This window comes from Tympanuchus pallidicinctus, unplaced genomic scaffold (genome assembly GCF_026119805.1).
Source record: "Tympanuchus pallidicinctus isolate F22 unplaced genomic scaffold, pur_lepc_1.0 scaffold2, whole genome shotgun sequence".
NCBI classification, from domain to species: Eukaryota; Metazoa; Chordata; class Aves; order Galliformes; family Phasianidae; genus Tympanuchus; species Tympanuchus pallidicinctus.
The window spans coordinates 43,028,386-43,056,185 of record NW_026294721.1 but is presented as its reverse complement, the minus strand read 5'-3'; the positions used below and the strand labels follow the sequence as shown (position 1 = coordinate 43,056,185).

Genomic DNA, 27,800 nt, shown 5'->3' with positions numbered 1-27,800 from the left:
TTATGAATCCAGGAATTAAAGCCTTAGGGTTATATGGTACCAAGGCAGGTTCTGGGGCAGATCCATGTTGAAATGCCTGGGGAGACTGACTGGACCTACCAACCATGAAAAGGCCAATATTGTCCTGTTGGACTTGACAGTGGAATGGGTTTTGTCTGGAAAGCAAAATACAGCTTTTGAAGATGCAAAAGCACAAATGGGTGACATGTAATCTTCTCTTTGCCAATACTTTATGAAAGGCCAATACATGATTAATTCCCATTTTAGAGTGTGTGATGGACAGATGAGAGATATATTGTTAACTCTGGTTTTTAGCACAGTGGCAGATGGTGATGGAACTGGCTATAGGCCATAGTCATACTTAGCCAAGTGAGCTATAGGTGCTAAAGAATGGATTAACCTTCTATTAGAAGATCTGTTAATTACTTATGAACCCTTTCTAATTGGCATGTGGAATAGCCCCAGTTTCAGAGGGGCAAGTGCAATTTAAATGGGCCATCCTCATCTTCCTGTCACAAGATAGAAATTCAGTGAAGGGGAAGTACAAAGTTTGAATACCTGTGAATAAAGTAAGGAAAATTGCATGCCACTTCTATCAGGAAGTGCATAGGAGCAGCCTTGTGCTCAGGTCTCTTGAAAATAGACTTGATTTTGAATGTTGGGCTCCAAGATGAAGAAACTCCAGTGTTGATAACTACATAAGAGTCATGACTGGAATGCAGCAGGGAGGAATTCTAGGAGTGTGTAAGTGTGTTGGGGTGTATATACATCTGCCAGTATGGTCAGCCCCTGTAAGAGAAACATTGCTAGGCCCTACCAAACTTAGTGTTATCAAAGCCTCTCCGCTGATTTGCAAAGAGCAAAACAAATGTTAACACTTGCATTGTTTTATCTTCCTGGCAAGCACCCAGACAAAATGCACCTCCCTCCTCCCTGCTGTGTTTTCATTCATTGCACTGGCCTTGATAGCATCCCTTGGGAAAATTAATTCCCACTTCCCAGTCACGCTTACTTCTTTCGTGTGAATGCATTTCTTTCACTTACAGAGGTGAATAGTTTGCCTCTCTTCATAATACAAGGTCAAGGATATGAATTAAGTCTAGGGAACGACAGAGCAGGGAGCTGCTAACTTCTCATACCATTGTGCTTCTCAAATGTTCAGCAAGTAGCTGGGTAGCTGGGTTTTTGTTTGTTTGTTTTGTTTTCTTTTTGTTTTTTACTGGTCTTCTTAAGATGTCTTCATTGGGTAGAGAACAGTGTCATTCACAGCTGATTACACATCTGACTGATAGCCAAAAGCCAATGCACTGGATTAAATTTCCATCCCAGTCTGACATGAAATCCACTTCTCTGGACTGATATGAGCCAGGGAGTAACCACGGGAACTCAAATATTTTCTGTCCCATGAATTCATCTCTGGGCTTCATTAAACTGCCTTTACTGGCTGTGGAGGTCCCTGGAAAGTACCCTCACCTTCTGGTATGGTATCTTAAGAGTGCTGCATCTAGTAAATCTGTGTATTTCATAGACAGAAATGATTTTAGAAGTTATGGCATTACCTGTCATTTCTCTTTCTGGAACTCTGCAACACAAAAAGCCAGAAGGATCTGGTTCTGGGCATTGCTGTCTTTCTGTGCTTAATGGAGGCTTATCCAAGCATGATGGATTTGCAGATTTAATATATTCTATGTTTTGAAGATTTGTTTCAAATCTTACCTTGCAGTAAATATTTGGAATCACTCTAGATTATTAGTAACGTAGCTAAGTGGCTCTATGATCACACAGAGCTCTCATTCAGGTGTCTAGTACCTCGCTCCCAGTGAACAGCACTGAGATTTAGGAATGAATATACCATTTGTTTTAACAGGAAAGGTATCTGTTTTTTTCTAATTCTTGCTGTGAACAAGTTGGAAATGTAACCCAGAATGGAAACTACTTAAGCTAAAAACCTATGTACAAGGACTGCAATTTATTGTAGTGTGACAATAAATAGTACTAATTTTTGGATCTGAGAATCTTCATCTCCTCTACATCAATATTAGATCTGCAATTTTAAGGCTTGAAAGCAGAGCCCTTTGCTTTCCTGGAAGGGCATCCCTTGTGCTATGCATGTTTGCTTCATGAACAGCAATTCTAACTTCAGAACTAGATTTCTGAATTTCTCTGTGTTAACAGTATTGAATTAGAGTGGCTCAAATACATTCAGTATTTAAACACAGAAGAAAAAAATGCAAGTTTGACATTGTCATTGTCTTGATGAAGTTCATCAGCAATAAAGACTGCTATGCCAGAACAGTATCTGCCAGCATCCTACAGTTAGTAGCACTGTGGTCAAACCCATTGTCTTCCCTCATACAGGAACACAATTGGTGATATTTTCAAAGATCTCAGCTCAAGGACTAATATTTCAAAGGTTACTGAGAAGTTTTGTGGCAAGGTGAGGCTCTTAGAAAATGCCAGTTCAGAGAGCTTGAAATAACTGATGTAAACATTCTCAAGTTTTAAACATTAAATTAGTGTTGAGATGGGCTTATGCCCTATATAACTAGTCTGCTATCAGAAGAATAACACATGCAAAAATAATAGTACAAGATAATGAAAGCCAAGTCATAATGAACTTAAATTATAATTCGAACATTTCTAATCAAATTCTTAATAAAGAATTTTAATTTTTATGTAAAAAACTTCATCAGAAATGTCCTGTTTTTCAATCAGCACTACTGAAAATGATGTTTAGAAAGAAGCAAGAATGTTCTTGCTCCAGAAAACATCCAATATTGTCTGACATGGCTTATGCTTCTGAATGCCAAGTTGTTCCTAGAAGTTTTTAATCAACAATTTTGGAGACTGAGCTTAAATAGCAACAGTACAAAGGAAAGTTTTTTATGTGGATGATTTGAGTTCTGTGTTCTCTCCACCACATATTTTGTTTCAATCATAGTTACCTTTTTGAAATCTTTCACGTTCATTTTCTTCATTGTTCTTCCTTGGAGTTGCAAAATATTGTCAATTCAAAAAATTTCTTCATGGGTTGTTAAAACAGCTTCTAAGAATGGGGAACCATTGCTATGGTGCAATGCTGCAAGGACTGTATTCCCATATTTTAAGGAGGATAAGCTGTATTTGCTGTGCCTTTGTCAATCAGACAGTGAGCTGAATTAAATACTCTCAAAGCAAGAGAAAAAGGCATGGAGAGAGAACAAGACCAGCAGGAATTCTCTTAAATAATTTATAACATGAAAGAGATATCTTTTTTTAAGGAAAGGGACTCCAGTCATTTGATGATAGATTCAGTTTTCTTTGACATTTTTTTTTATCATGGCCTTCAAAGTAAAGTGTCTTTGAAGTGTGTCTTTGCTGTGACATGAAAACACAAGTTGGCTTAAGCCAATAAGCTTGTTGAGGTGAGTGTACTGAGATGCAGGTGGAAACCAGGGGACTTCAAGCATAATGAAGGGTTAGGAAATAAGACCTGCTGCTGTATCCATAACTGTTATTTTCTACTGAGATAAGTATACTGATCCTGTATCTTCTGAATTGCTCATTCTTTAGCATCCCAAAGGGGGTGCTGCCATGGTGTGAAGAGCAGTAGATAGTCAAGAAGGGAAAGGATTTAAATTTAAGAGTACAAGTCTAAGTTTGAAACAGCTGATATTGAGGATCAAAATTCTCCTTCTGGCACCCATGGACAGGACACTGAATTTGCTGAAAGTGAATTGTGGGTGCAATCTGATGCAATGGAATCATGTGACTGCCTTTATTTAAGAAGAAAATAATGTCAACTTCCCCTACTGGGAAGCTGCAAATCGTATTTACTGTTTGCAAAAGCAAATATTTATGAAGTAAGAGCTTATGCATGTATTCACACAGATAAGTGTTTGATGATAGTGCTAGACAGATTTCTTTTGTAGATAGTAATCAAACTCTTTTCAAAGTAACTTCATTTTTTTCTCACTTAATTCCCATCTTGAGATCCATCTTAAGGTTTGAGAATGGGCTGATCGCTGCTAAAAGAACACTTACATGTTTAAACCAAATAATGAGCTTGGCCTGTTATCTGGAGCATGCCATCAGCTTTCATGGCATTGCAAGTTTGACAGCTTGATTTTGTGACTGCTTTTATAGAAACTTCAGCTCTCCCAGGGAAAGCTGCAAGATCAAAGTTTGGTTCCTGCTGTCACATAGCTTCTAAATCCTGGGAAGTTTTTTCAGTGTAAAAATAGGGTAAATTAGATCAGAGACAGGCCTCAAGTGTTTCCTTGGACTCACAGTAGTTAAGAGGAACTAGGAAAATGCAGCTTGATTATTCTTCGGGAAGGAAGCAAGCTTTCAGTTAGTATTAGGGGAGGTAAGAGTCAGATCTATTTACCAGGTGATGATCTAGTCACAGGACAGTAAGTAAATAGTCTGCAAGCTGGGACTCAAGCTGAGTAAAAGTTTTCATAAAGAAAAGCTCTCTTTGGAAATCTGGTCCATTACAAAGAGCATGTAGAAAATTCAACTTCTGAAGCTGCCCAGGAAATTGCTTAATTTCTCTTTGAATAAATACCACATAGGTTTTTAAAGACCAGAACAGCTCTTTAACTTTCATTCTTCAGAGCAGAGGATTTTGGAAGAAAAAAAATATCTGGTTTTGAGAGTGGAAACATTGCCTGAAGGTGGAAATTCTGAAGATTAAGGCAACATGTTAGATGCCTTCAAGGTGCTGAAATTTCAGTTGATCTTTTTCTTCCCAATCATCTACTAATAACTGTCATATTAGAACTGCAATTGGCATGAGAAAAAATCTTTTGCAGTATTCTCAGAGTAATTCATAGGAGACAGAGAACAGAAAGGGAGACAGCTCTTAATACCTATGGATGTCTATTTAATTGCCTCTCTGAAACTCTATAGGTGTATTTAGTAGTAGTTACTCAGATCTAACCCTGCAAGAAGGTTGCTTTCATATGGACAGCTTTCAGCGACTCCAGGGTTCCTGGTTTATCTTGAGGGACACCAGCCCAGAGGAGATTCTGAGTGTTTTTGCTCTTTAAACCTCTATCATTACTGTTGATTTTCTCTTTTGAAGTATCTTCCACTGGTTTAAGTCTCAGAATTTCCTTATTGGTTAATAGCCACATTTCATGGATCAGAACACCAGAAGAGACCACTAAACTATGCATAATACATGTTTAAAGTTGTATCCAAGGCACTGCAGTTCTACATTCCAGATGATGGCAGTTTTCACCAACTCATCTCAGTGGAGAACACTATCAATAATTTCTATATCAAGGAATAACTTTCGCAGTGGCAACTTTACTGTGCCAGGACTTTACTGTGTTTCCATTTGTCCCAAACCAATTTTGGTTTTTCAAGAACTCCCTATGAATGTTATTTTCAGGTTGACTAGATTATTTCTTTCAGCTTTTTCCATCCCTGTTTTCTACAAATCTGTGAAAACTGTCATACAGCTGCATACATTTCAGTGTGTAGACAGATCTTGAAATATTTACTACCCAGCTTTGAATACTGCCCTGCTGAAACCGGTGAGGAAATAAACCTCTCTAACAGTGTAAGAAAATGTAGGAATTCTGTTTAAGAATTGCTTTTGGCTTCTTTATAGTTGAAAGGGGAATCTGGTTTTAATTTTTGAAAATCTATGGACTTTCGAATGATTATAAACAGTAAAGCAGTCGTAACTTCTATAAAGTGCAAGTGATATGCCTTTCTGTCATCTCAATGTTTCAAAAGCCCAGCTGTACAGAACTAGCGTGCAATTATCGTTAGTGAAAACAGGAAAGCTCAGATGAGATCAGGCCCTAGACAGCATGAAGTCTACCTGAAGTTTGTAACTTCAAAACTGCCTTTCACTTCTGTTGACATATAGTGTAACCAGGTTTTCTGTAAAACAGGCTTGTACTCGGCAAAGCAGAAGCCAGAGATGCAATAAAATTGTGGTGGGGAAAAAAAACCCACACGCAAACATAAAACAACTTTTCCCATATTTTGGTAATTAGAACATTTTGCAAATAGCCTTTTCAGTTCTTTCTTTGGAATTGTTGGGTGAGGAAAGATCTGTGGGATGAAAATTAGCTGAAAATTCCTGGTCATTGGAGGAAAGTGGAGTCTAAGCAACAGGTGAACGAAGCTTTTAAATGTGAGTAACAGATGTTACAGTGCCTATTTGTAACCTGATAGTTTAATTATGTGAACAGCAAATACATCCATAAGATAGCCCAGAAAAACTGAGATTTCTTCTGCAAGAATCCACCTCAGACAAAAGTGACAAGGTATCTTCTATTCTACTGAAAAGTGCACGAGTGCCCAGAATCAATCTTCTAGTCTTCTTCTTGGTCACACTGAAGCAGACATAAAAGTCCAGACTGAAAAACACACATGTGCATGGTCTGCATGGGTAGTTGCTCCCAAAGTCCTATTGCAATATGCAAGTCCCAAGGTTAGGTGAACATGCAGACAGTATCCTTAGCAGCACATATGTTCTAGGGAACCTTTTTCTTTCATCAACCTTTTCAGGCCTAAGATAAAGTGAATAACTCATGAAACTCATAATCTATGGAGATAAGTTATTGTTGTTGCCGAAATAAGTTATTGTTGTTGTCAATACAGCAGATGCATGTAGAAATGATCTTTCAGCATTTCACATAACTGGATGCAATAGTCCAGGGCGTTAACATATAAAGAGGGGAAAGCCAAGGATTCTCAGAAGAGAATACAAGTTATTAACTTCCAATCCATCAACAGTGGTTTCAAAAAATCTGAGAGACTGTTTAAAATCTGGCAGTTTTAAAGATCTTATGGGACCTTATGGGATAAATCATTTAAAGAAGTTCCACTTGAGGAAGTAGCTCTTAAAACTTTACTTACCATGAAGTAATTACTTAAATGTATATCATCTCTTGCCTTTGCATGTTATTATGGCTAATGATCAGGGGGAGAATGGCTGACAATGTATACCCACTGTTCTTTTTCTTGTCTTTTTTTTTTTTTTTTTTTTTTTTTAAAGAATATTTCCACCAGGAAAGACAATTATTTTTCCTTTAAAAAATGATTTGGTAACAATGGAATAAATATCGCCTACTGCTTTCCACCTACCTCTTGTCCCTTTGTTTTTCTTTAACTTGTAGTTACTTCTGTATGTAGAAATGTAGAAACTTCTGTTTCTGCATTTTTGAGGAAAAATGAAAGTGTTTTAACTCCTCCGTGTTCATCTGTTCTGTTAGACAAGTATAAATGATTTCTTGTGCCTTTTAATCTATAATCTTTTTCCTTTAATGTCAACTTGGATTAATTATTTTTAGTCAGGTATATTCCTTTGTGAACACAAGGATAGAGAAGATGATATGCAAAACATGTATTAGGATTAGTCAATGAATCTCTTGCTCATATAGCAAAAGTATAGTCTCCTTCTTTCTAACTCATGGAGAAGCACACAAGCATGTTCTTTTACAGTGCAATTATCAATAATGAAAATAAATAACAAGGTCCTGGAAAAAAAGCAATCTGTCTATATGGTCTTCACATTCAGAGCTTGTCCAAAAACTTGAAGCCAATTGACTGTAGTTGCAGTGTTGGTTTTTAATTAGTGGGCTTTTTGTACATTCCGGAAAAGCACTGTGTGAACTTAGAGCAGCAAGACATCCCTTGTCTCTCCAAAAATCCATTTAGCATGAACCTCCATTTGTCATCTGTCTTGTCAGTGCAATCTGGAAATATTCTGAACAGCTCCTCTTACTCAGGCTTCTCTCCTGACTGATCGACTCTGCTTGCCCTCTGTAAAGGTAAATGTAGATTAAAGGAATAGCTGGAATCCAATCTTTACCTTCTTCAATATTTCAAGTAGATTTACTGTCTTCCAACCCATTCATTTGTCACTTTAATAAGTACTTGAAAAGTTAATTCATTAACAGGAATAGCCTGAAAATTTCAGCTTCTTCATTTATTAGCCAGAGAGCAATTGTAATTCAGGTAGCAATAAAGGGTTGGTGAAGAAAGAGTAAATGCTTGAATGGCACAGTAAATGTTATTGAACTCATTTCATCTATGGGTTTTAAAATAATTAATCTTGCATTGTTAATAGCTGGAGATGGACTGATCAAGTTTTGTGTTCTTAGGACATTTCAGCATGAGGCTATTTATGGCTTCTCACTGTGGAAGGGCAATACAAGGTTAGAATAATAAAATTGTGAGTGAAACTAAAAAGAATACATTATTTTTGATGTATTGAAAAAAATATTACTTTTCTCCTTTCTATCTCTTTTTTTTTTTTTTCTTTTTTTTTAAGGAAAAAAAATGTAATGTGAGTGGGAGAAAGAATCCCCTGTCTTCTTTGCTTAGAAAAAGCACACAGAGGAAACAGAAAACTGATGTTTATTTTTTCTGTGTTCCAAGCTGCAAAAATTAAAGGCATGTTGAATTCTATCACATGAGAAGGCATGGGAAGGGAAGAGAGGAGGAAAGAAAGCATATTTGGAGGAATAGTTTGAGTTCAAAAAGTTGTGTTCTTCTTCGCAGCTTGGACTGAGCATTCCTTCTTCCCAAATCCTTAGTAGCTGAAATCTAGAGCTGTGCAAGGATAAGTGCCGGATCCTGCACATGGATCACAAAAACCCTGTGCAGTGCTACAGGCTTGGGGCAGGGTGACTGGAAAGCTGTCTAGCAGAAAAGTGCTTGGGGTGTTGGCTGAACAAGAGCCAGCAGTGTGCCCAGTTAGCTGAGAAAGCCAATAGGTCTGGGCTTGTATCAGAAATAGTGTGTCTGAGAGAACTAGGGAATTGACTGTCACCATATTCTCGGCACTGGTTAGGCTGCACCTCAAGTACTGTGTTCAGTTTTGGGCCCCTCACTACAAGAAGGATGTTAGTCTTGAATTATAAGAAAACTTGTGAAGGGACCAGATTTCATAACCCAGACAAGCATCTGACTTTCACCAAGGACTTCTTGGTGTCTGTTTTGAGGTAGGTTTTTCCTGCTCACAGCATTTTTATGCCTCTATCCTTGCTGCTACTGAAGTGGCAGCACATTCTGTGGCTGGAGGTAATTAACCTCTGTCTTACTCGGTTTCCTCACCCACAAAACAAGGGAGAGCGTGTCCTGCCAAGAATGGTTTCAAACTTTGTCCAGCCTGCCATACCACCAATAAAATGTTGTGTACAGGACACCAAGTGCACCCTATGATGGTGCAATTTACTGACAATGAAATGAGAAATGAGGCTGTTTCTCTTGTCCTCTGCATTTTTTTTATTTTTTTTACTGCAGTTGGGGACTAAAATTAGCACTTGGAAATGCTTCCTATTTATTTTATTCAGGGAGTCTATTATACTGAGCACAAGGAAATGCTAATGTTAGAGTTATGGGAGGATTTGCTCATTAAAAAAAAATATTCCTCAATGAATGTAATATCTGTTCATTAGCAATTACTTTTTTAGGTGCCAAATACGACCAAAAAAAGCACTGTTGAGAAACATTGCTTGTATAGAGAAGAAATAAAACTCCATCTGATTTATAATGAAACCAGTAATGATATCAGCCATCTCAGAACCAACAAATAATTGCATTTTGTGTACAGGTAAATTTTCAGTGATGTCCTCAGCTGAACAGGATCAGAAACTCCAGATAGAATACATTTTTGCCTCCCCCTCTCCCCTGCATTTGTGGTTACACACACATGCACGTGGCACTTACACACAAACATTACTTTTTGGGCACACACGAAGTATGGGCTGCACACAGAAGGAGACAGATCCAGCATAAGGAAAAGTCACTAAAAATCATTAGAGTCACTTATGAAGTTTAGCAAATATCAGAAGCATCACCGTAAGTTGAAAGTAGTGACCAGTAGACGTGAATTTGTAAGCAATACATACTCATAAGACAAATATTGCAGTTATTCAAACACCTGAATACATCTCCTGATCCAAATCTGTGTATGCACACATAAATGTTGGGCTTCCAAGACAACGGCGTGCATTAAAGTGAAGGATGTTGTAGTACTGTCAGGCTTTCTAATAGTAATGTCAGCTCTTACTGTCATATTCAGTTTTTTTTCTACTGAGATTAGATATTTGCATGAATGAATGAATCTCAGATTTTAGTTTAAAAAAAAAAAAAAAGTATGTTGCTTTTCTTTGCGGATGCAGAAAAAGGCTGAAATTGTTTATTCCAGATTTAACTAAGAGAAGCCCTAAGCTTATATTTATTTATGCATGTTTTTCAACTGGCTTGTTTTTAAGCATGTCACATCTTGAGATCATAGTGTCATTGTGTTTGGAAAAACAAAGGTAAACAGTGCTGAAGTACTTTGTAAAGGCATTTCTTCACCTTGTTTTGTCATGCTAGCATTTGTGCAGAAACTTTGTTCTGCAAAAGACCACAAGTCTCTTGGTGAGGGCCCAAGTAGGCTATTAAATTGTATGAGTACTTTGCAGAAACAATTTGATTTCTGATAACTTCTTCAATGAGAAGCATGAAAACCTCATTGTGGCTATAGGTGATACTGAACGGATGCTCTCATATAGAAGAAAAGCTACTCTGCTTATATGCCACACAGAGGTGATCCCCGATTCAATCACAGAATTACAGAATTGCTCAGGTTGGAAAAGACCTTCAAGATCATCAAGTCCAACCACAACCTAACCATTCTACCCTAACAGTTCTCCGCTAAATCATGTCCCTGAGCACCACATCCAAATAGTTTTTAAACACATCCAGGGATGGTGACTCAACCACCTTCCTGGTTGGGAGCCTATTCCAGTACTTAACAACCCTTTCTGTAAAGAAGTTTTTCCTGATATGCAACCTAAATTTCCCCTGGTGCAACTTGTGGCCATTTCCTCTCATTCTCATCCTGTCACCTGTCAGCAGTGAGAAGAGACCAACCCCACTCTGACTGTAATCACCTTTCAGGTACTGGAAGAGAGCAATAAGGTCTCCCCTCGGCTTCCTCTTAACCAGACTAAACAGCCCCCGTTGCACCTCATAGAACACATTCTCCAAGCCCTTCATAAGCCTTGTTGCCCTTCTTTGGACCTGCTCCAGCACCAGTCAGACAGTCATTTCAGGGTTGAATTGATTTCCCTCCTTGTGTTGTGAGTTGAATGAGAAAATCAGGAGAAAAAAGTTCAATCCACAGGCCTCTCTATACAACCAGGAGGCTAAAACAACACTTTTTTCCACAAGGGTAAGAAGAGCTTTGTTATGAAAGAACAGGGTTTCGTAGCTGTATGTTTGTCTTGGTCCAAAGATTGCTCTACCCAAACAGGACTTGGTCAGTTCATAATTTCTACTGTCTGTGTCTCCTTCAGTAACAGCCTTCCCCTCCCCACACGTCTCTCCTGATGAAAGGAGCTTACAAGAGGAGGGGAATCTACTTTTTACAGTTCTGATAGCGATAGGACAAGGGAAAGAGGCTTTAAACCATGAAGGGAGATACAGGTTAGATGTTAGGAAGAAATTTTTTAATCAGAGGGTGATAAGGTGCTGGAACAGGCAGACAGGCTGTGGATGCCCCATCTCTGGAGGCATTCAAGGCCAGGATGGTTGGCATCCTGGGCAGCCTGATCTAGACGTTGGCCAACCCCGCCTATTGGCAGAGGGGTTGGAGCTAGATGATTGTTAATGTCCCTTCCAACCTGTGCCATTCTATGATTCAAGACCCAGAACCATGGGATCCGATGGGACATATGCTATTTCTCTGTTTCCCACTTCCTTAAGGTATCAGGTAGTAGACAAGAGCAGCAAGCAAGCATTGGTGAGAAGGTTGCTTATCTCTCAGAGAATGTACAAATTTCAATGTCACATTAAATTAATATCTCACTTGATAATAGGGGAACAAGAGATGGTAAGTGTGAATTTTGAATTGAATAATTGATTGATTTTCCAATCTTTAGTTAGCGAAACTAGTAGTTGTAAGTAACAGAATGTTCTGTGAAGTAATTTCAATCTGTTATAGATACTTGAGGAAAAAAAAAGAAACTGAAATGTATTTTGGATAACACAGTCGATATACGATGTTAAATAATCAATATTGTGTAAAAATTTACATTTCAATGTCATTACCATACTGCACATTGAATCAATAGCTTCTTATATAAATAATGGGATAGCTCATTGCTAAAATATGCTATCTCTAATGCTTATTAAACTGTCAGAGTCAGGCTTAATAACATATGAAGGCTAGTTAAACATTCTATGTACTGTAAAATTCTCAGAGATTTAGTTTATGTGAGTTATCAGCAGGAATACAGTATCAGCAGAGTAATGTCTCCGAGGAAAATGACAAGCAGGACAGGAGTGGGTTACCTTTCTCAGCTGAGTAGCTGCCTCTAGCGTAGAGACGGTGCTCACCGAGGTCAAAGTGAGACATGTCAGTCATAGATGGATTCCTTTTCCTCTAGAAATTGAGGGAAACAATAAAGACCAAGGATGTTATAACAGTTGTGATCTCTTAACAATTCTATGGTAATTATTTTCATTTCCTCCTTGTTGCATTAGTATTGGTTGGAAATGAATGGTATAAGGCACTTCTGCATTGCAAAAGCACATTTATTTTTTGAAAGTCAAAGTGTCAGGCACGAAAAGGTAAATGATAGCTACATGCTGAATTTTGAAAATCCATTTATTTTGAAACATTTCTTTTTCCCTACCTCCCTTTCGTCTTTTCCTGCTTGATGTTTTCTACTGTTTTTGCATTAAAAGGCTATAGAGTTCATCTGCTTCAGCTACTTATGCCTATAACTGAAGTCACGATACTGTATTTTTGACATCATAATTATTTCCACTGCAACCGACTGCAATTTTGGAAATTGACTTCAAGTAGCAATGTAAGCAGCAGGAGCAGATGAGTCCTTAAGAAACTATGATTCTGTCCTTGAAAATATGGAATGATGATGAACTGCAGAACAATTTGTAAGCAGAATTATTGGGGAAAAAAAGTTTCCTTTCTTTTCTATGCTGATAAACATTCAGGCTACCTCTCTGTGAGTTGGAAATGGACTCTTGGTTCTCGTTTAGTAGGATTGATCAGGATGCAGACCCCATAATTCGGCATTCATGCTCCCCTAAAACCTATAATAACCACTGTGAATGAATTGTGAAAACCTTTCATTCCATCAGACTTGACAATCTGAGAGGTACCTGGGCTGCACCTGTCCTTAAGCCACCAAAAAGCTTCTAGCAGCAAGTCATTAATGACACTGCAAGATGCCTGAGAGGGACGTTTCAGCATTTTACTAGAGTATACATCTCAGCAATGAGATGTGTAAGGAAGGCAGGCTTTTCCGTGATAACTTGCCTTGGGTTGTGGTATAAAAAAGCAAGGTTGACTGACTTTAATAACCTTCAAAATGTAATATGCACTTGGAGATATTCTGTCTAGGCTGTGGAATTGCTATAAGGAAATGCAACTTATAAATAAAAACAGAGAGAAGATTTACTTAGCATTCCAAAATTTAGATTGGTAAAAATGCACTCTCCTTCGTTTTAAGCTACAGTGGAACTGGGTTAATCAGTAGGAAAGCCAGTGATAATGGATTTTATCTTGGTGTTACAGGAAGATGAAAATCTGGCCTCAATTAAAATAGAGACATAAACCAGTTAATACTATTCTTTTGTGCATCATGAATTACTTAGTTTGTTTAATAATAACACACTCAAAATACAGCTGGGAAAGTAAGCATTTCAGGTTTTTCAGGCCAGTTAGCAGTAGGCAAATGAACAATGGCTAGATGTAAAATCTAGTACATCAGTATGACACACTTGCAAAGAACAGATGGTCTGAGCACTGGACCAAAGCATTTTCATTTCATAACTTGTGAGACAGTTTAAGCAACAGTTGCCTAGCTTGCAGGTTTCACCTACAGCTTCCTTCAGACATGGAAATTTAACAGAAATCACTTGTGAGCCTACCCAGGAATGCCGGAAGAATTAAACTCAGTCAGTCTGGCAGGCTGCAGAGGTGAGTTCTAAAGCAGTGCTTGGTCAATAACTAAATCCAGGAACAGTTGACCTAGAGAGCTGCTCACAACTTGTGCCTGGACACACGCATTTCCTGTGCTGAACCTTCCTATTAGATTCAGACCAGACTTAGACCATGAGAGGTAAAGACCATGAGCATAAAGATATGCAAATTAGGAAATTCTGTGTCCCAGAGCCCACCAGAAAGGGTGAACATATAAATTCCATCAACATCAAGTGGAAAGGGTCTGCTTCTTTGCAATAAAGAACATTAGAAAATTCCCAGGCAGAAAAAAAAAGTCTCTCTTACTTGCAGATGCTATAATCGTATGTTTCCATGGAAACCTCCTTCTCTCCTGATATCTCCAGTGACAGCTATGCACGGGAGGCATCACTGGCAAAAAACCATGCACACATCCTGATCTGGGATCTCAATGGAAGAAAGCTTGAGGTTTTTTTTTAATCTTTTTCTGTGGTGAATGGTATTTGGCACGGGGAAAGAGCAGCTTTGCATCCTGACACATCTCAGGTTGCTAACTGCTTTCTATACTGTTCTCACAGTGCATTACAGTCCTAATCTTGATTCTTATCCCAGTTGGAACAAATGTAGTAGGTGGCAGTGATAAGGGAGCAGTGAATGGGTAAATAAAATGATCACCTGCCCAAGGTACAGTTTCAGATTTTTTTTCTATCATCTGATATTTTTATTATCTTTGAAAAGAACTTTTCTTTCCCATCTCACTCCCTTAATTCATCAGTTGGGTTTTGGGTCATTGTTGACATTCCAAAACAAACAAAAAAAAATTCAGAGGAAAGAAGCTTGACACACATAGGAATGAGAAGGGATTTTACTATGCTTTGACCCTGGAAAAATCATGCATGATCAACGGGGTTGGGAAATTAAGTTTGATAAGCAGATGAATCAACTAAAACTGAAAATGAACTGTCCTGTATTATTTGCAAAATTCACCCAGTAATAACATTCAGTAATAAATATGTAACACCTAGGTAAATACCAACAAATCTAGCTAAATCTGAATGAGTACAAAGGAAAAATAAGTTGGTAGAGTGAGATCTAACACTTACACAGTTCACACTGCCTTTGCTGTGTGTAGAATTCAGGTAGAATAGGTTCCTTCCAAGGTCATTTACAATGAAAGAAAGAAAATTGCTGATTGATTATACTTTCTGGTTTCCAAACAAATGTACTAAATCATGCCTCAGATTTGTTTCAGATCACCTTTGGTTTAACAGTTCTTCACAGCTACAATTTCATTTTCTACATCTTACTTGCTAAGGGAGAGATGCTATTGTCCAGGCTGTCAAGCATAGATTTCTTTAGGCTTTCATTTAACATCATAAATTATCAGCATAATTTTCTTGGCTACAGTGAAAAGTTAATCTGACAGGAATTTTCTTGCTTTGTATTATTTTACCCTGAGCTCCCTTTCTGAATACTTATCTGTGATGGTGGAGAAAACAGCTTCTGCGTGAGATATGGGAAGCACACTTTGAATATTGAGGATTAAAGCTTCTATATAGGCTTTCTGTATAAGAAAGAGATCCAAATTTCAGGTATTGTTATAGCAGTCTATATTTTAAATTTGAGTTTGTACTTTTGCACGGAATACTAATTATGCACATGAAAATAAGCACAAATTGAGCCATAACCTTTCAATTTCAATATACCAGTAATATTCCAACTCAGCAAAGTACTACAATGTGTGTACTCAAGGCAAAAGACTTGTAGCGTGAGAGTGGTCTGCTTTGCCCTTCATGAAATGATGTGGCTGAATTACAGAGTAATGAACAACAGCAAGTGGTAAAATCTGGTATCTTGGCTGAGTGTCTTCCCTCCCTCCCTCCATGCAAGCTGTCACAAAAGACGGAAAATAGGATTAACTCGTGTGGCTAGAGAAGATGTCTAAGTTCAGTTTGTATCAGTCAAAATTCCTGTACTTTTCTCATATTCTGTTGATATCAGATGCTTTGGTTTCTTCAGATGTACAATACCAGAAGACTTTTCTATAATGAAATATACCCAAAAACCGCTTGAAATGAGTGGAGGGCCTTGTGTTGGTGCCAGTGATCAGGGTGAGGAGATGCTGATTGGACTATTTTAAGGAATAGACTTTAGCCATTTAATGAAGTTTGGAGTATTTAGTAGTGAAAAAGCATTTGTTGTGAAGATGTGTTAGAACTCATGGATCAGTGAGCCAGATGCTGTAATGTCTTAATGGGCTCTAGAACAAGTTGCTGTCTGAGGAGAGCTTCTTATTTCCATCCAGGCACTCATTTCCATCCTCAGTGATGGAATGAGATGCTTTTTGGTAGCAGGGACAGCTACTCTAGTTCAGACTTATTTGAGTCATTATGAGACACGTTGCTCTACACATTCAAACTTTTGCTTTTAAACTTTGTGTTCAGAAGTGGCAAAAGGTTGTGTTTCTTACCTACTCTGTGATTATTTTTTCATGTGAATTTCAGTTTTAACATAATTCATGCTCTGACCACTGGGATATTTCTGGAGTTAGTTAAATGATTTTTTTTTCTGATGACTGTGGTGTTCAAGATCAAGGGATTAAGAGATCTCATCCTCTCAAATACTGTGCTTATTCTAAAATTAGAGAGGAAAACAAGCTGTCCTGTAGTTATGAAATCTCAACCGGTTTTTTTATCACAGAATGAATTAATCATCAGCCTAGCCTATTAAGAATAAGCTTCTGTATGAAGCTGCTTACAAAGTTGTTATGGTACTTCAGCAATCTTTGGTTCCTGTGTTTATCAGGAACCTTTTAATGGTCTGACTGTAAAACTTATGTCAGCAAATATATGCGTTATGGCTTTAAACATTATTTTGGGGAAACAAGACTTTCTATTTAAGACTTTCCTATTTAATGGTCGTTATTTTCTCTGTGGCTACATAAAAAGTGTTTTTGAGGCAACAGTTCTTTCCCTACTGCTTTCACATGGGATATTTCTACTGCCCAGCCCCTGGGGAAAGTTGTATGATGAGCTACATTAGCACTGTAGGATCTAACGCAACTTAGGTCCCCTCCTGACATAATTATTGAAAACATGAGTTCTCCTAGCCTGAATGCAATGCAAAGACAACACAACATCCACTATCTAGGAGGATCAGGACACAGAGTACGTAAACCCTGGAGAGAGTTCAGTAAGACACATGAGAAGAGTGTGTTTACAAAAGGAGCAGAGGAGGGTTGTCGTACCTGGCATCAGAAACAAGTACATTTTGGTAGGAAAAATGGTTCTCTGGCCTGCAAGGGTCAGGTTTTCTTGCCCTTTCCAATGTAGCAAAAACGTGTGCTATAGGCAGCATTCCTTGCCATACCGGTATAGCACAAGTGAATGACAGCATGCATGAAAGATAATGACAACATATCCATTGAAATATTACTGTGACAGCCTACAGGAAATGCAACAGGGAGACAATTTGTCCATTAATGTTACTGGTTACTTGTTTCTTCCCTCAGAGAGAAGTGAGTCACACAGCAAGGAAAACATAATCCATTTAATGAAGAAAGCCGATGCACATATCCCTAGGCGGCACAAGCTTTTCTGAGCACAGAAATCCATAATGGTGGGCTCAGCAGTAGAGAGATGAAAGATCCGTTGCCAACTCCCTGGTGCCCTTTCATATTTCTTATTTCTTGTACCACTCCTCTGCAGCCCTGTTCTGGATGCAATTTAATTCTGTTTACTTTATTGAATGGCTTTGAAAAGCTAAACAGATAATGTCACCTTTGCAGCTTAGTGAGAAGTTATGCACAGAAAGTAAAACTTGAAATCTGCCTTGTCACTTGTATTGCAGTGTTTATTCCAGCCCTGCTACTCCTGTCTTTCTTTCCTACCACGAACTAGCTTGATTTTGAGTGGAAAAACCTTCAAAAGCTTATGAAAAGCAAATGGTCTTTGCTTGATGACCTGACTGTAAAGAAAGTGCAGTGCACTCCGCAGAGCTCTTGCTTTCTGTGGGGGAGCACTGGGCAGGGTTCAACAGAGCAAAAAAAGAAAAACAGAAAATCCCAGTGTAAGACAAATCTTAAACCTACCTCAGCTTACTCTGCAGACTTCTTAAGGGCCAATGTAGTTCAGTTTAGAAGTTTTAGAACTTCACAAAGACAATTCTATTCACTTTGTTCTAATAAGGAATGTCAGAAGAGTTTATTTGTGATTTCTAAAATACTTTTTCAGCTCTCTGTCAATCTTTGCCTAGTGAAGGAATCAATATATTACAAAATCCAGACAGTGGATTAAATTAAATCAATTCTCATCCGAAAATTGATGCTTAAAAACTTTTGTGATCTGTCTTCCAATTTCAGATAAACAGAAATTCTTGGCTCGGCAAGTCAAACTCGTATTCGCTAGATACTCTGTCCATGGCCAGGGATTCGAAGTGTTTCAACACCATCGGTAAGTACAGCTGAAATATCTCTGCAGATGTTTTTTCAGATTTCTCACAGAAGGTACGTGGCTGTGAGGAACAGCCAAGAAACAATGAGGAAAAACTCTTTTTCTGTCTCTGCTGGACTCATGACAGCTGATGAGCTCTGGATCAAAAGAAGGAAAAAAATCCACCATTTTCCTTTTGCTTTTCATATTGAAATTGGAAACTGCTGTTCACCACAGAACTTTTTAGAGTTATTGCCAGAGTAACTTATGGTACTGTCTTAACAGTGTGGAGGACTTGCACCTATACATTCTGTCATCTCATTACTTCATACATGTCTCCTTTCTACTCACAGTATTGCTGGTGCTTTAGACCATGAGGTAGTTGCAGCCCTGATCTGGCAGAGATTAAGGGAGAGTTACACTGTTAGGATTTCTTCCTCTTCATTTATCAGAGGGCTGGAGCACCTCTCCATGAAGAAAGTTTTAACAAGCTGGAATTAGAGAATTCTAATTTTTCTCTTCTGGAGAAGAGACTCTTGTGAGGGAATGTAGTGCTGGGACAAGAGGGAATGACTTTAAACTAAAAGAGGAAAGATTTATGTTAGATGTTAAGAGGAAAGTCATTACTCAGAGTGTGGTGAGGCACTGGCATAGGTTACCGAGAGAGGCTGTGGATGCCCCATTCCTGGAGGAGCTTGAGGCCAGGTTGGATGTGTCCCTGGGCAGCCTGAGTTTGTGGCAGTAAGTTGGGGCTGGGTGGGTTTTAAGGTCCCTTCCATCCTAAGCCATTCTGTTATTCTGTGGTTCTACATGTTGAATTTCACTGTGCATCACATGTGATCTTGGCACATGCAGGTTTGTCCTAGATTTCAAACATTCCTACTATATACTGGGCTGCTAGATATTTGATAAGTCCAGGCTGGTGCACTACAAAGATTGTAGGAGGATTAATATTAAAGCTGTGTAGTCTTCCATGGTAAATCTTTACTGTGCATTGTGCTTTGGTAGAGTCTGGAAGTGGCAACATTCATGCTTTGCACGCTTCTCTGTTGCACAAATAAATCCATCAGACACCTGGGGAGTCTGACTCTTTCTTTGTTTATTCACTCATGGGGAAATTGACAAGCAGATCAAACAAAGGGCTGTATGAACTTGTTCTGCTAATGCCGAGACAAGGTACTCAACTAACTATTGTGTTACGCCTTTTTCTTGTTTTTTTTGAAAGTATTTGGGAAAGAAGAGGAAAAACAAGCTTGCCTACTGTATGAAAAGTCAGAGTTGTTGACAGATACAGGGACAGGCAAAATTGCAAGGGTGAAATTAATTTTGGCAAAAAAATGGAAGAGCTAGTCCAGGAAAAGATAAGGTGATTATTTTTTTTTCCCCAGTAATTTGTTGAAACAAAATAAACGCTTGAGAATTTGAAAAAATAAAGTAGACTTTTAAAATATATATATTACCTAAATAACTTTTTTTTAGTATTCTTCAATGTTTTCACTTACTTCTATGTTCTGTAATTCATGTAGTTATTATCATTTTGACTTTTACAAATTATCAAATGTTACACAGTTTCAGATAGTTGAGTAAACTTTTGCAACTGTATGTCAGGTAGACACTGACATCCCCATGAAGAGACAGACAGATGGGGGCATAAAAATGTCAAAAGAAAGTTTGAACTGAAAAAGGGAATTTTGAGAAAGGGGACATCAATGAAGGAAGATCAGAGAGGGGTTTTTAAAAAGAGTAGAGAGAAAGAAGAGGAAAGCAGCTGCTGAGGCCCACATGGGGAAAGGCTGTTTGCAAAGGCTCACAGGTGAGGTGCTAGGCAGTAGCTGCTGTCTGTGGTTTGAGTAAGTGCTATTGGTCTGACACAAGAAAGGGAAGTGAATGTGGAAATGAATGTGCAGGAAGTGAACGCTTCTCCAGTGCTGCCAGAATTGTGTATTAATATCCTATTTGACTGCTGCTGTTTGAGCATGCTGAACCCTGCTTTTGTATACCTGGCATAGTCCTGATCTCCAGGATGAAAATTGTGTAAAATGGAGAGCCTGTTCACATTCAAAGAAATGAGGTCCTTAGTTTCCTAGGGTCTTTTGAAACTGGAACTTAAGTCAGCTACAGCCATCAAGCTTGATCTTTAGCATGCCAGTAGATCTTTAGCATGCCAGATCAGAGCTTTCTGTGCGATTCCTCCTTACCCCACATACAGTATTCTTCTTTGTGTGGCTGGCTTGGAGATGGTTTATTCAGCATTTTCCATATTGACTGAAAACCTGTTATGTTCTGCAAGAGCAAAAGCTTTTAAACATGCATAACTTCTTTATCAAAGAGGACCATTTCTGCAGAAGCTCTACATTAAGCACTCATTTTGCCTGGAATTGTATCAGTGCTCTGCCATTTTATCCAAGCTGCATAGGAGATGAATACTTGCTAGTTCCATTTTAATGAAACAGAAGTAAGAGCTAAACATGACAGGCTGTTATTCCTGTAAGAATGTAGTGTTTTTAATAGATAGTTCATTGCAGTTAATATCATTCCTTCAGGTGGAAAGCAGGACTTATGTTTGCCAAGTTTTGCCGTAGTGGATGTCTGGTGTTGCCCACTATGACTCAATGAAACTCTGCATTCTTTTTTTTTGCACATACTGGAAGGGAGAGCTGCATGAAACTGCCAGATTCTCTGAATCCTAGCCCATTCTTGTGTGAGGTTTGGTAACATGATTTGCCTGAAAAGTTACCCTGAGTAAACATGCAAGACAGGTGAGCAACCTATTTTTGAAAGACATATTTTCGGTAGACTATATCAAAGCCATGGAGGGACGAAGGTGCTGCGCTGTTGAACCAGGCGGCTCTTGGGTAAACAGCACTTTTGCAAATCACTTTTATCATTGTATAGTGAAACAGTACACTCGGTTCTTCATTTACAGCATGTTTCTCTCTCTCCTTTGCTTTCAGCTCCACTTCAGGGCTATGTGAGCCTGACAGCTGGTTTTGTTTTGTTTTGTTTTTTATTTCACTTTTTTTTCCTCCCTGTGAAATTCTAACATACTAGTTTCAAAGAAAGGCATCTGTTACCTTTAGCGTGGAGCAGTAGTGAAACGAACTGACTGCTGTTCTGTGCCTTTGGAATAGTTTTTCTTTAGTTTATCTGCCACTTTTATGAGTCCGGATAAAGGCTTTCCACATCACAGCTGCTCATGAGCTTTCTATTTCTTCTGCTGGGAGATTAATTGAAATAAAATAAACTTAAAATCTCAGCCTGACTGCAGAGTAATATATACCACAGAATTATGAGCTGCAGTGTCATGCAATGCCTGATGGCTTGCAATATCGTTTCTCATTGTGAAGATACTTAACTGGGAAGATGCTGAAATGTTGTCAGGGCTGCACAAAGTAACGTTATTAAAACATATTTGTTTTATAAAAGGAAGTTAACATACCACCAATGGCAAGATTTTCTTTCTTTAAACTGCAAGGGGAAAAAAAGGTGGAGAAAGAAATAAGAAAAAAATTGTGATGATTCATATATATATATATATATATATATATATTTTAAACTATCAAAGTTTCCTCAGGTTGAAATTCAAAATATCAGCCTACTGCTCAGTTTTCCATGTGGAAACTTTTTATTTGAAACATTTTTTACTTAGATACGGAGAACTGGTAGCTGTTCTTCTGGGTTCAACTAACTGATTACCTGTTTGGGCTTGTGGCTCTGAAAGTAAATTATTTTGTGGTAAAAAATGTTGTTTGTACAGTATCTTGCGAATAGAGACTGTTCTCTATGCTTGGAATTCCTGAATGTGACAGCAAAATAAGAGTATAAATGTTAAGGTTGTTCATAGGAGATGTGTGGAGTGTAAAACCTATATTCCCAGCGGCATTCAAGGCCAGGTTGGATGGGATCCTGGGCAGCCTGATGTTGTGGTTGGCAACCCTGTTAATGGCAGGAGGGTGGAACTGGACTTTAAGATTCCCTTCAACCTAAGCCATTCTGTGATTATTCCATTCTGACTCTGCTCTGCTCAGCCTTATTATCGTTTTTCAACCCATCTCCTACAGCCCCCTATCCTCACTGCAGTACAGCATTTACTATTTCTCTTCATCCTCCTTCCCCATTCTTTCAAGCTGTGAATGAACTTCTGCCCCCTCCTCAGAGAAAAGCCTGCAAGGAAAGTTAGTGCTTCCATGGTGTGGCTGAGGGTCTTGGTTTACAGCATGCTTCTGTCTTCAACACATTTAATCTCCCAAATCCTAGCTTGTGTATAATGGAATGGGGCATCTTTACGAGTTAGTCTGATCTCACGCAGTTCACATCTGAGTGATTAAAGCGGAGTATCTCAATTTGATTTAGCACTGTGAGCAAACACCAGTACAGAGAGGAGCAATCTATATTTTTCAATTGTTTTTTGTGGCAAATGGAGAAGGAAGTGCTGCTCTGCCCTGCTATGAATGTCTTCCCTACGTCTAAATCCTCTTCAGTCTTCTATTTACATGCAGGAAATCTTTTTGTTCTCCTTAGCTTATCCTTGGCCCTATTCACATTGGTAATTCTGCCTTCCAGCAAAAAATGTCTAGAAAAATTTACCTATCAACTAAACTCCTTCTTTTTGGAAGATCCTAGTGTTTGAAGCTCAGAACCAGTATGAAATCACATCTCTATTGGTGGGTAAAAATCTAAACAGACAGGCAGAAGAAGCTTTTTGAATTTTAGGTAGGAGAACTCTTCCTTTCTGCTGTGGAGTAAAAAGTTAGATTTTCAGGGAAGGAGTCAATTTTATCTTATTTTTATGTTTTAATTTTTTACTCCTGTTGTATAGAGAAGGAAATTAGTCTAACCTTGTTTTTCTAGTGATTAATTTTCTTTCATATTGAAATGACTTACAATAAGCAATTGTTATTTTCAGGTCAAATATTTGGATCTAAGGTTCTGGACTATTTAACTGTCAAGTTCTAATCTATTATGACTAGTACAGACAGCCTTGAACTTACATCAAGGTATAAATAAGCAAACATTTCATTAAAGATGAGACAGTTTATGACAATACCTATTCTCCCAAAATGGAACCACCTGAGTTTTTCTAATAGCTGGTGACATCCATTAGCAGTTCTCTCTGAAATTGAAAACATTTTCCATCTGTTCATACGCACTCATTACAAAGAATTTAAGAGCCTATGGGATCACAAAGGCACACATTTGCAAATTACTAAATATCAAAGTGAGTTATTGAAGAAGCAGGAATGACTTTGTAATAAGTAGCTAAACCTTCAACTTTTTCTTTCCTCAGTCACTGAGGACATCCCATTAGTTGAAACCTGTCTGGCCTGTGCCTCTTTTGATTGTGTTGTATTGTAACTGATGCCTTGCATCCTCAAGAAGGCCTGAGCCTGCTCTGCAAGTCTGCTGGGTCATGCTTCTCTAACGCTGAGCAGAGATCAGCATCGCTCTTTGGCAGGAGACATCACTGAGGCTAAGTGATTGAGAGAACTTCAATGATGGAGAAGCATTTATAAAGATAATGAGATCAGCAAGTTATATGTTAATAAGAATTTTATAACTCCCTAAAATTCACGAATGATGGGGCTTGGCCTCTTCCATGACTGAAATGATCTCTAACTGGGAAGCCTGCATTGGCTCTTCCTACAGAAAACACATTGGGTATGGACGTTTCTCATAATTTCTTCCTGTCCTCTCCTGCTAGCTGATAAGAGATTGATGAAAACCTGCCAAGGCTTCTAACTGCTTATAAAATCACTTATTTCAATTTGGAAGAGTCTCATAGCATTAACAAACATAGTGCCATAGTAGTGCTATTTGCCCTGTCACTGGAGGTGTTCAAGGCCAGGTTGGATGAGGCCCTGAGCAATATGATCTGGTGCTTGATCTGTAGGCTGGCAAACCTGCTTGCAGCAGAGAAGCTGTAACTAGACGATCTTTGAGGTCTCTTCCAAACCAAGTCATTCTATGATTCTACAATTATGGTTTACTACTTGGGTAAGCATTTCCGTAAGGTCTTGTACCCCAGTTTTTTATATAGTGTGCATCCTCTGATCTGTTCACCCATCATCTGCTGCTCAGTGATCTCTGAGATGAGGAATGGCAGATACACAGCAATCCTGGGAACTGAACAGGAAAACTTGACCCCCTCAATGCAGCATGTAGCTGGGTTATCAGGGGCGCAGGTTTTCTTTCATTACTTTCTCAAAATTCTCACTGAGGTCTTCTTTGTTGCAGCCGAGAAAAAAGTGTAGGAAGTTAAGGGGAATTGTTTGGCCTGCTACTTCTTTCCAGCTAAAACAGCATACACTACTGTCACTAAGTTATGAGAAGCCACACAGTCTCAGTTTGAAAAGACTAATTAGCAAGTTGCTTATTCTTCTTGGTTCACTGGTTTGTTTCTCTGAAGCCTTAAAGCACGTTTTCTTGGAAGCTTCCATTGCATGTGTTCACAAACTATCTATCCAGGGAAAGCAGTGACAGCATGAGTCATAGCACAGATCAGGTGCCATGCAGCAGCACCAAGTGATCAGAAAGTCACTGCAGCTTTCTTCCACATCCTATTTTATACATCCTTTCATCATTCTCTTTCATACATTCTTTGGAGTATTTTCCCTTGTTCCTCTTGCTGTTAAGAAGGTGTCTTTCTTTTGGCTGGGATGGAGTTAGTTTTCTTCCTAGTAGCTGATATCATAGAATCATAGACCATGTTTTGGATTTAGGATGAGAATGATGAGAATGCATTGTTTTACTTTGTGCAGACCAATGCTTATGCTGAGTCAATGATCTTTGTAAGAATGAGATTCTCCAACATCTGGGCAAGACAAGAAAGATTTTATTTTGTACTAGAAAATGGGAAATTACCCTGGAGGAACTGTCTTTGGTGGGAGTTGCTTAGGGAGAGAATAAGTTGAACATGATGAGAGTATAACATTTTCTATTTAGGGGCTAATAATGTCAGAGTGTTAAAGTAACAGGAAAAAAAAAGAGAAGGCAATGGCTATTTGAATTTAAAAGAGAGATGGCCACTAAGGGACCGTGAGAGAAAGTATAATCCTTCTGTTTTACCTTATGACTCTTGTGTCAAGCTATTTCCCTCAAGCTTTTTTCCTTCAAAAGAGTCATTGGCAAAATGTAGATTGGACTGCTTAGATTTATCCAGCTGCTAGAAACTGATTTTAAAGAGGCTTCTTGTCCCTACTAATGAGCTCAGAGACTGATTTTCATTCTGAAAGAATGTGCTAACAACATGAAAACTGGGTTCTTCCTGAAGAATCTGTGGGTGTTGATTAGTTATCAGGCACCCTTAAAATCAGAAATACTGTTGCAAAGCAGCAGGGTGTTTGGTGTAGCTATTTATCATTTTATAAACGGACACCTTGTTGCAGTTTGTTGAGGGGGTAGAGAGAACTGTTCAGTAATGTCTGAGGCAGCCTTGAGAGAGAGGAAGACAAAGCTGTGCCTTGTGCTGATTTTGCAAGAACTTGCATTATGGTCATGCTAACAAATGGGTGGCTCACACACAAAGTGCCTACTCAAGCACATTTGATGTTGTTCCCATCAGGCACGTAGCAGCAGGGATGATGGTATAAGGCAGCTCACCTTTCTCATCCTACAAAGTTGGTGCTGCTGAGCAGAGCACCTGCATATTTCAAATGCTCCTGGAAGGGAACGTCAGCCCCTGCCTTGACCTACACTTTTACCAAGTAATACACATCCCTTGCAGAACTCATGCATAGCTCTTGGATCATATTCCTTTCCACTGATCCAACCTCAAAAATCCCAGTGTGATTGGTCACTTTTACTGACGGAAGGGACGATGCAGCTGTGCTGTTAATGGAAAATATGTCACTATTTTTGTCCTGCTCAGAGGCAGAGTTTGGATTCTTGCTCATACCTTCCTGCTCTGGGCCTCTAGGCCCTTTGTTTTTGTCTCCCATTCTGATCCTCTCCTTGTCTTCCACAGCGGTCTGTCTGAACTTATATTTGCTTGATCAGACATGGGGTAATAGCAGTACTTTTCCAGAGGCTGGAGCCTTTCTTCCTTGGTGTAAATTCCAAATTCAATGGAAATTCAACTCACTTGACTTTTTGAATAAAGCACCTCCTCTATCGCAAACAGCATGGTTTAATCTTCTTCAAAAGTGGTATGTTACATCAACATCAGATGAAGAAAGAGCCAAAAGAATCTTTGAGAGATCCTACCCTGTTTCCCTACATTTCCCAACATGCTTCTGTAGGAACCTTCACCAACGTGAAGGATCAGGAGCAGCAAAGCATGGCATGGAGCTTCTGCAAGTGAAGATATGTTGTTGTCCTTGGCTTGAGCTTCATGGTTGCAGTGCTTGAGTCAGTGGAGCAAAAAGGAAATGTGGTAGAACCCTGATGGTTGTGGCTATGTGGCTGGGTGATGAAGATGATGATCTCTGGGTAAGCTGAGAAGCCCAAGAAAACAACAATGGAAAGGAGGAGAAGGTGGAAGATACATGGTTTGTTACAAATGCTGGCAGCCCTCCCCTAGTCCATCTGGCTAGCTAGGCCTCCTATAGTTAAAGAATGAGAATAAAGATCACGTGACAGAGTTTTCTTAAACTTTAGCAGGGATGGGAAGAAGCGTTGCTTACAACTGGTCCTTTCAGCAAATCAATCCTGGCAGTTCCACACCAAATTCATGACTGGCTATGAAATAAGCAACCACTTACTCATGCATACAACTGATGTAACTGAAACTGAGCCATCAAGTATAGGTCAGTCATATCTACTGCCACAGCAGCCAGAAAACTTTCTCTTTGCCAGCATCACAGATGAGTTATAAAACTGATGCTGACAAAGGAGAAAAAAAATACTCAAATTACTTGCTAGATAATCACTACCTACAACAGCTTGATTCATTTCACAGCAAGACAAGCCTCTCCTTTCTATAGATTCACTGCCTGGCTGAATGAGAAGTCAGTCCTCTTTGGTCCATGTCATTTTTTATCATGGTTGATGTCATAAAACCATTGAATTATTCAGTTCAGAAGGGACTTGCCGGAGTTAATATCAGCTGTACTTCAGCCTCCGTGGTCATTGTGGACTGTGTGCAGTTAAAAGTCTGGAACAAATATGATAGAATTTTGGCCTGAAGATTCAGGCAAGTCAACTCAAATTCTGATTGGAAGTTTTAAATTTTGCTGTACTTTCTTTTGCTTTCTAATCCTGTCTTACATAGTCCATGACATCTTCTTTTCTGGGCTACTTGGTTCACAAGCTGAGTGGGAAATGAGTCACACAGCTGTATGTTGAGTTTCCTTTTGAAGTCTGTAACCTGGTGAGTTACCACTGTGCCAAAAGAGAAATTTTGCCCCATTTATCAACCTTAGGCAAGTCAGACTGATGAGAGTAATGCAAATTATCGTGGCCTAAGTATTTCTTAGAAGACAAGATGAGCAAGGTAAGGT

The 27,800-nt window shown here is 38.8% G+C and overlaps 1 protein-coding gene across 1 annotated transcript in view; it reads left to right on the top strand.

Moving 5' to 3' along the window:
- The window catches only part of LOC128080301 (uncharacterized), a 139,449-nt gene that overhangs the window by 74,973 nt on the left and 36,676 nt on the right, over positions 1–27,800 (top strand). Inside the window, exon 3 of the mRNA XM_052682355.1 lies at positions 18,294–18,384. Coding sequence (XP_052538315.1) covers positions 18,294–18,384 — 91 coding nt within the window. The remainder of the gene's footprint in view (positions 1–18,293; positions 18,385–27,800) is intronic.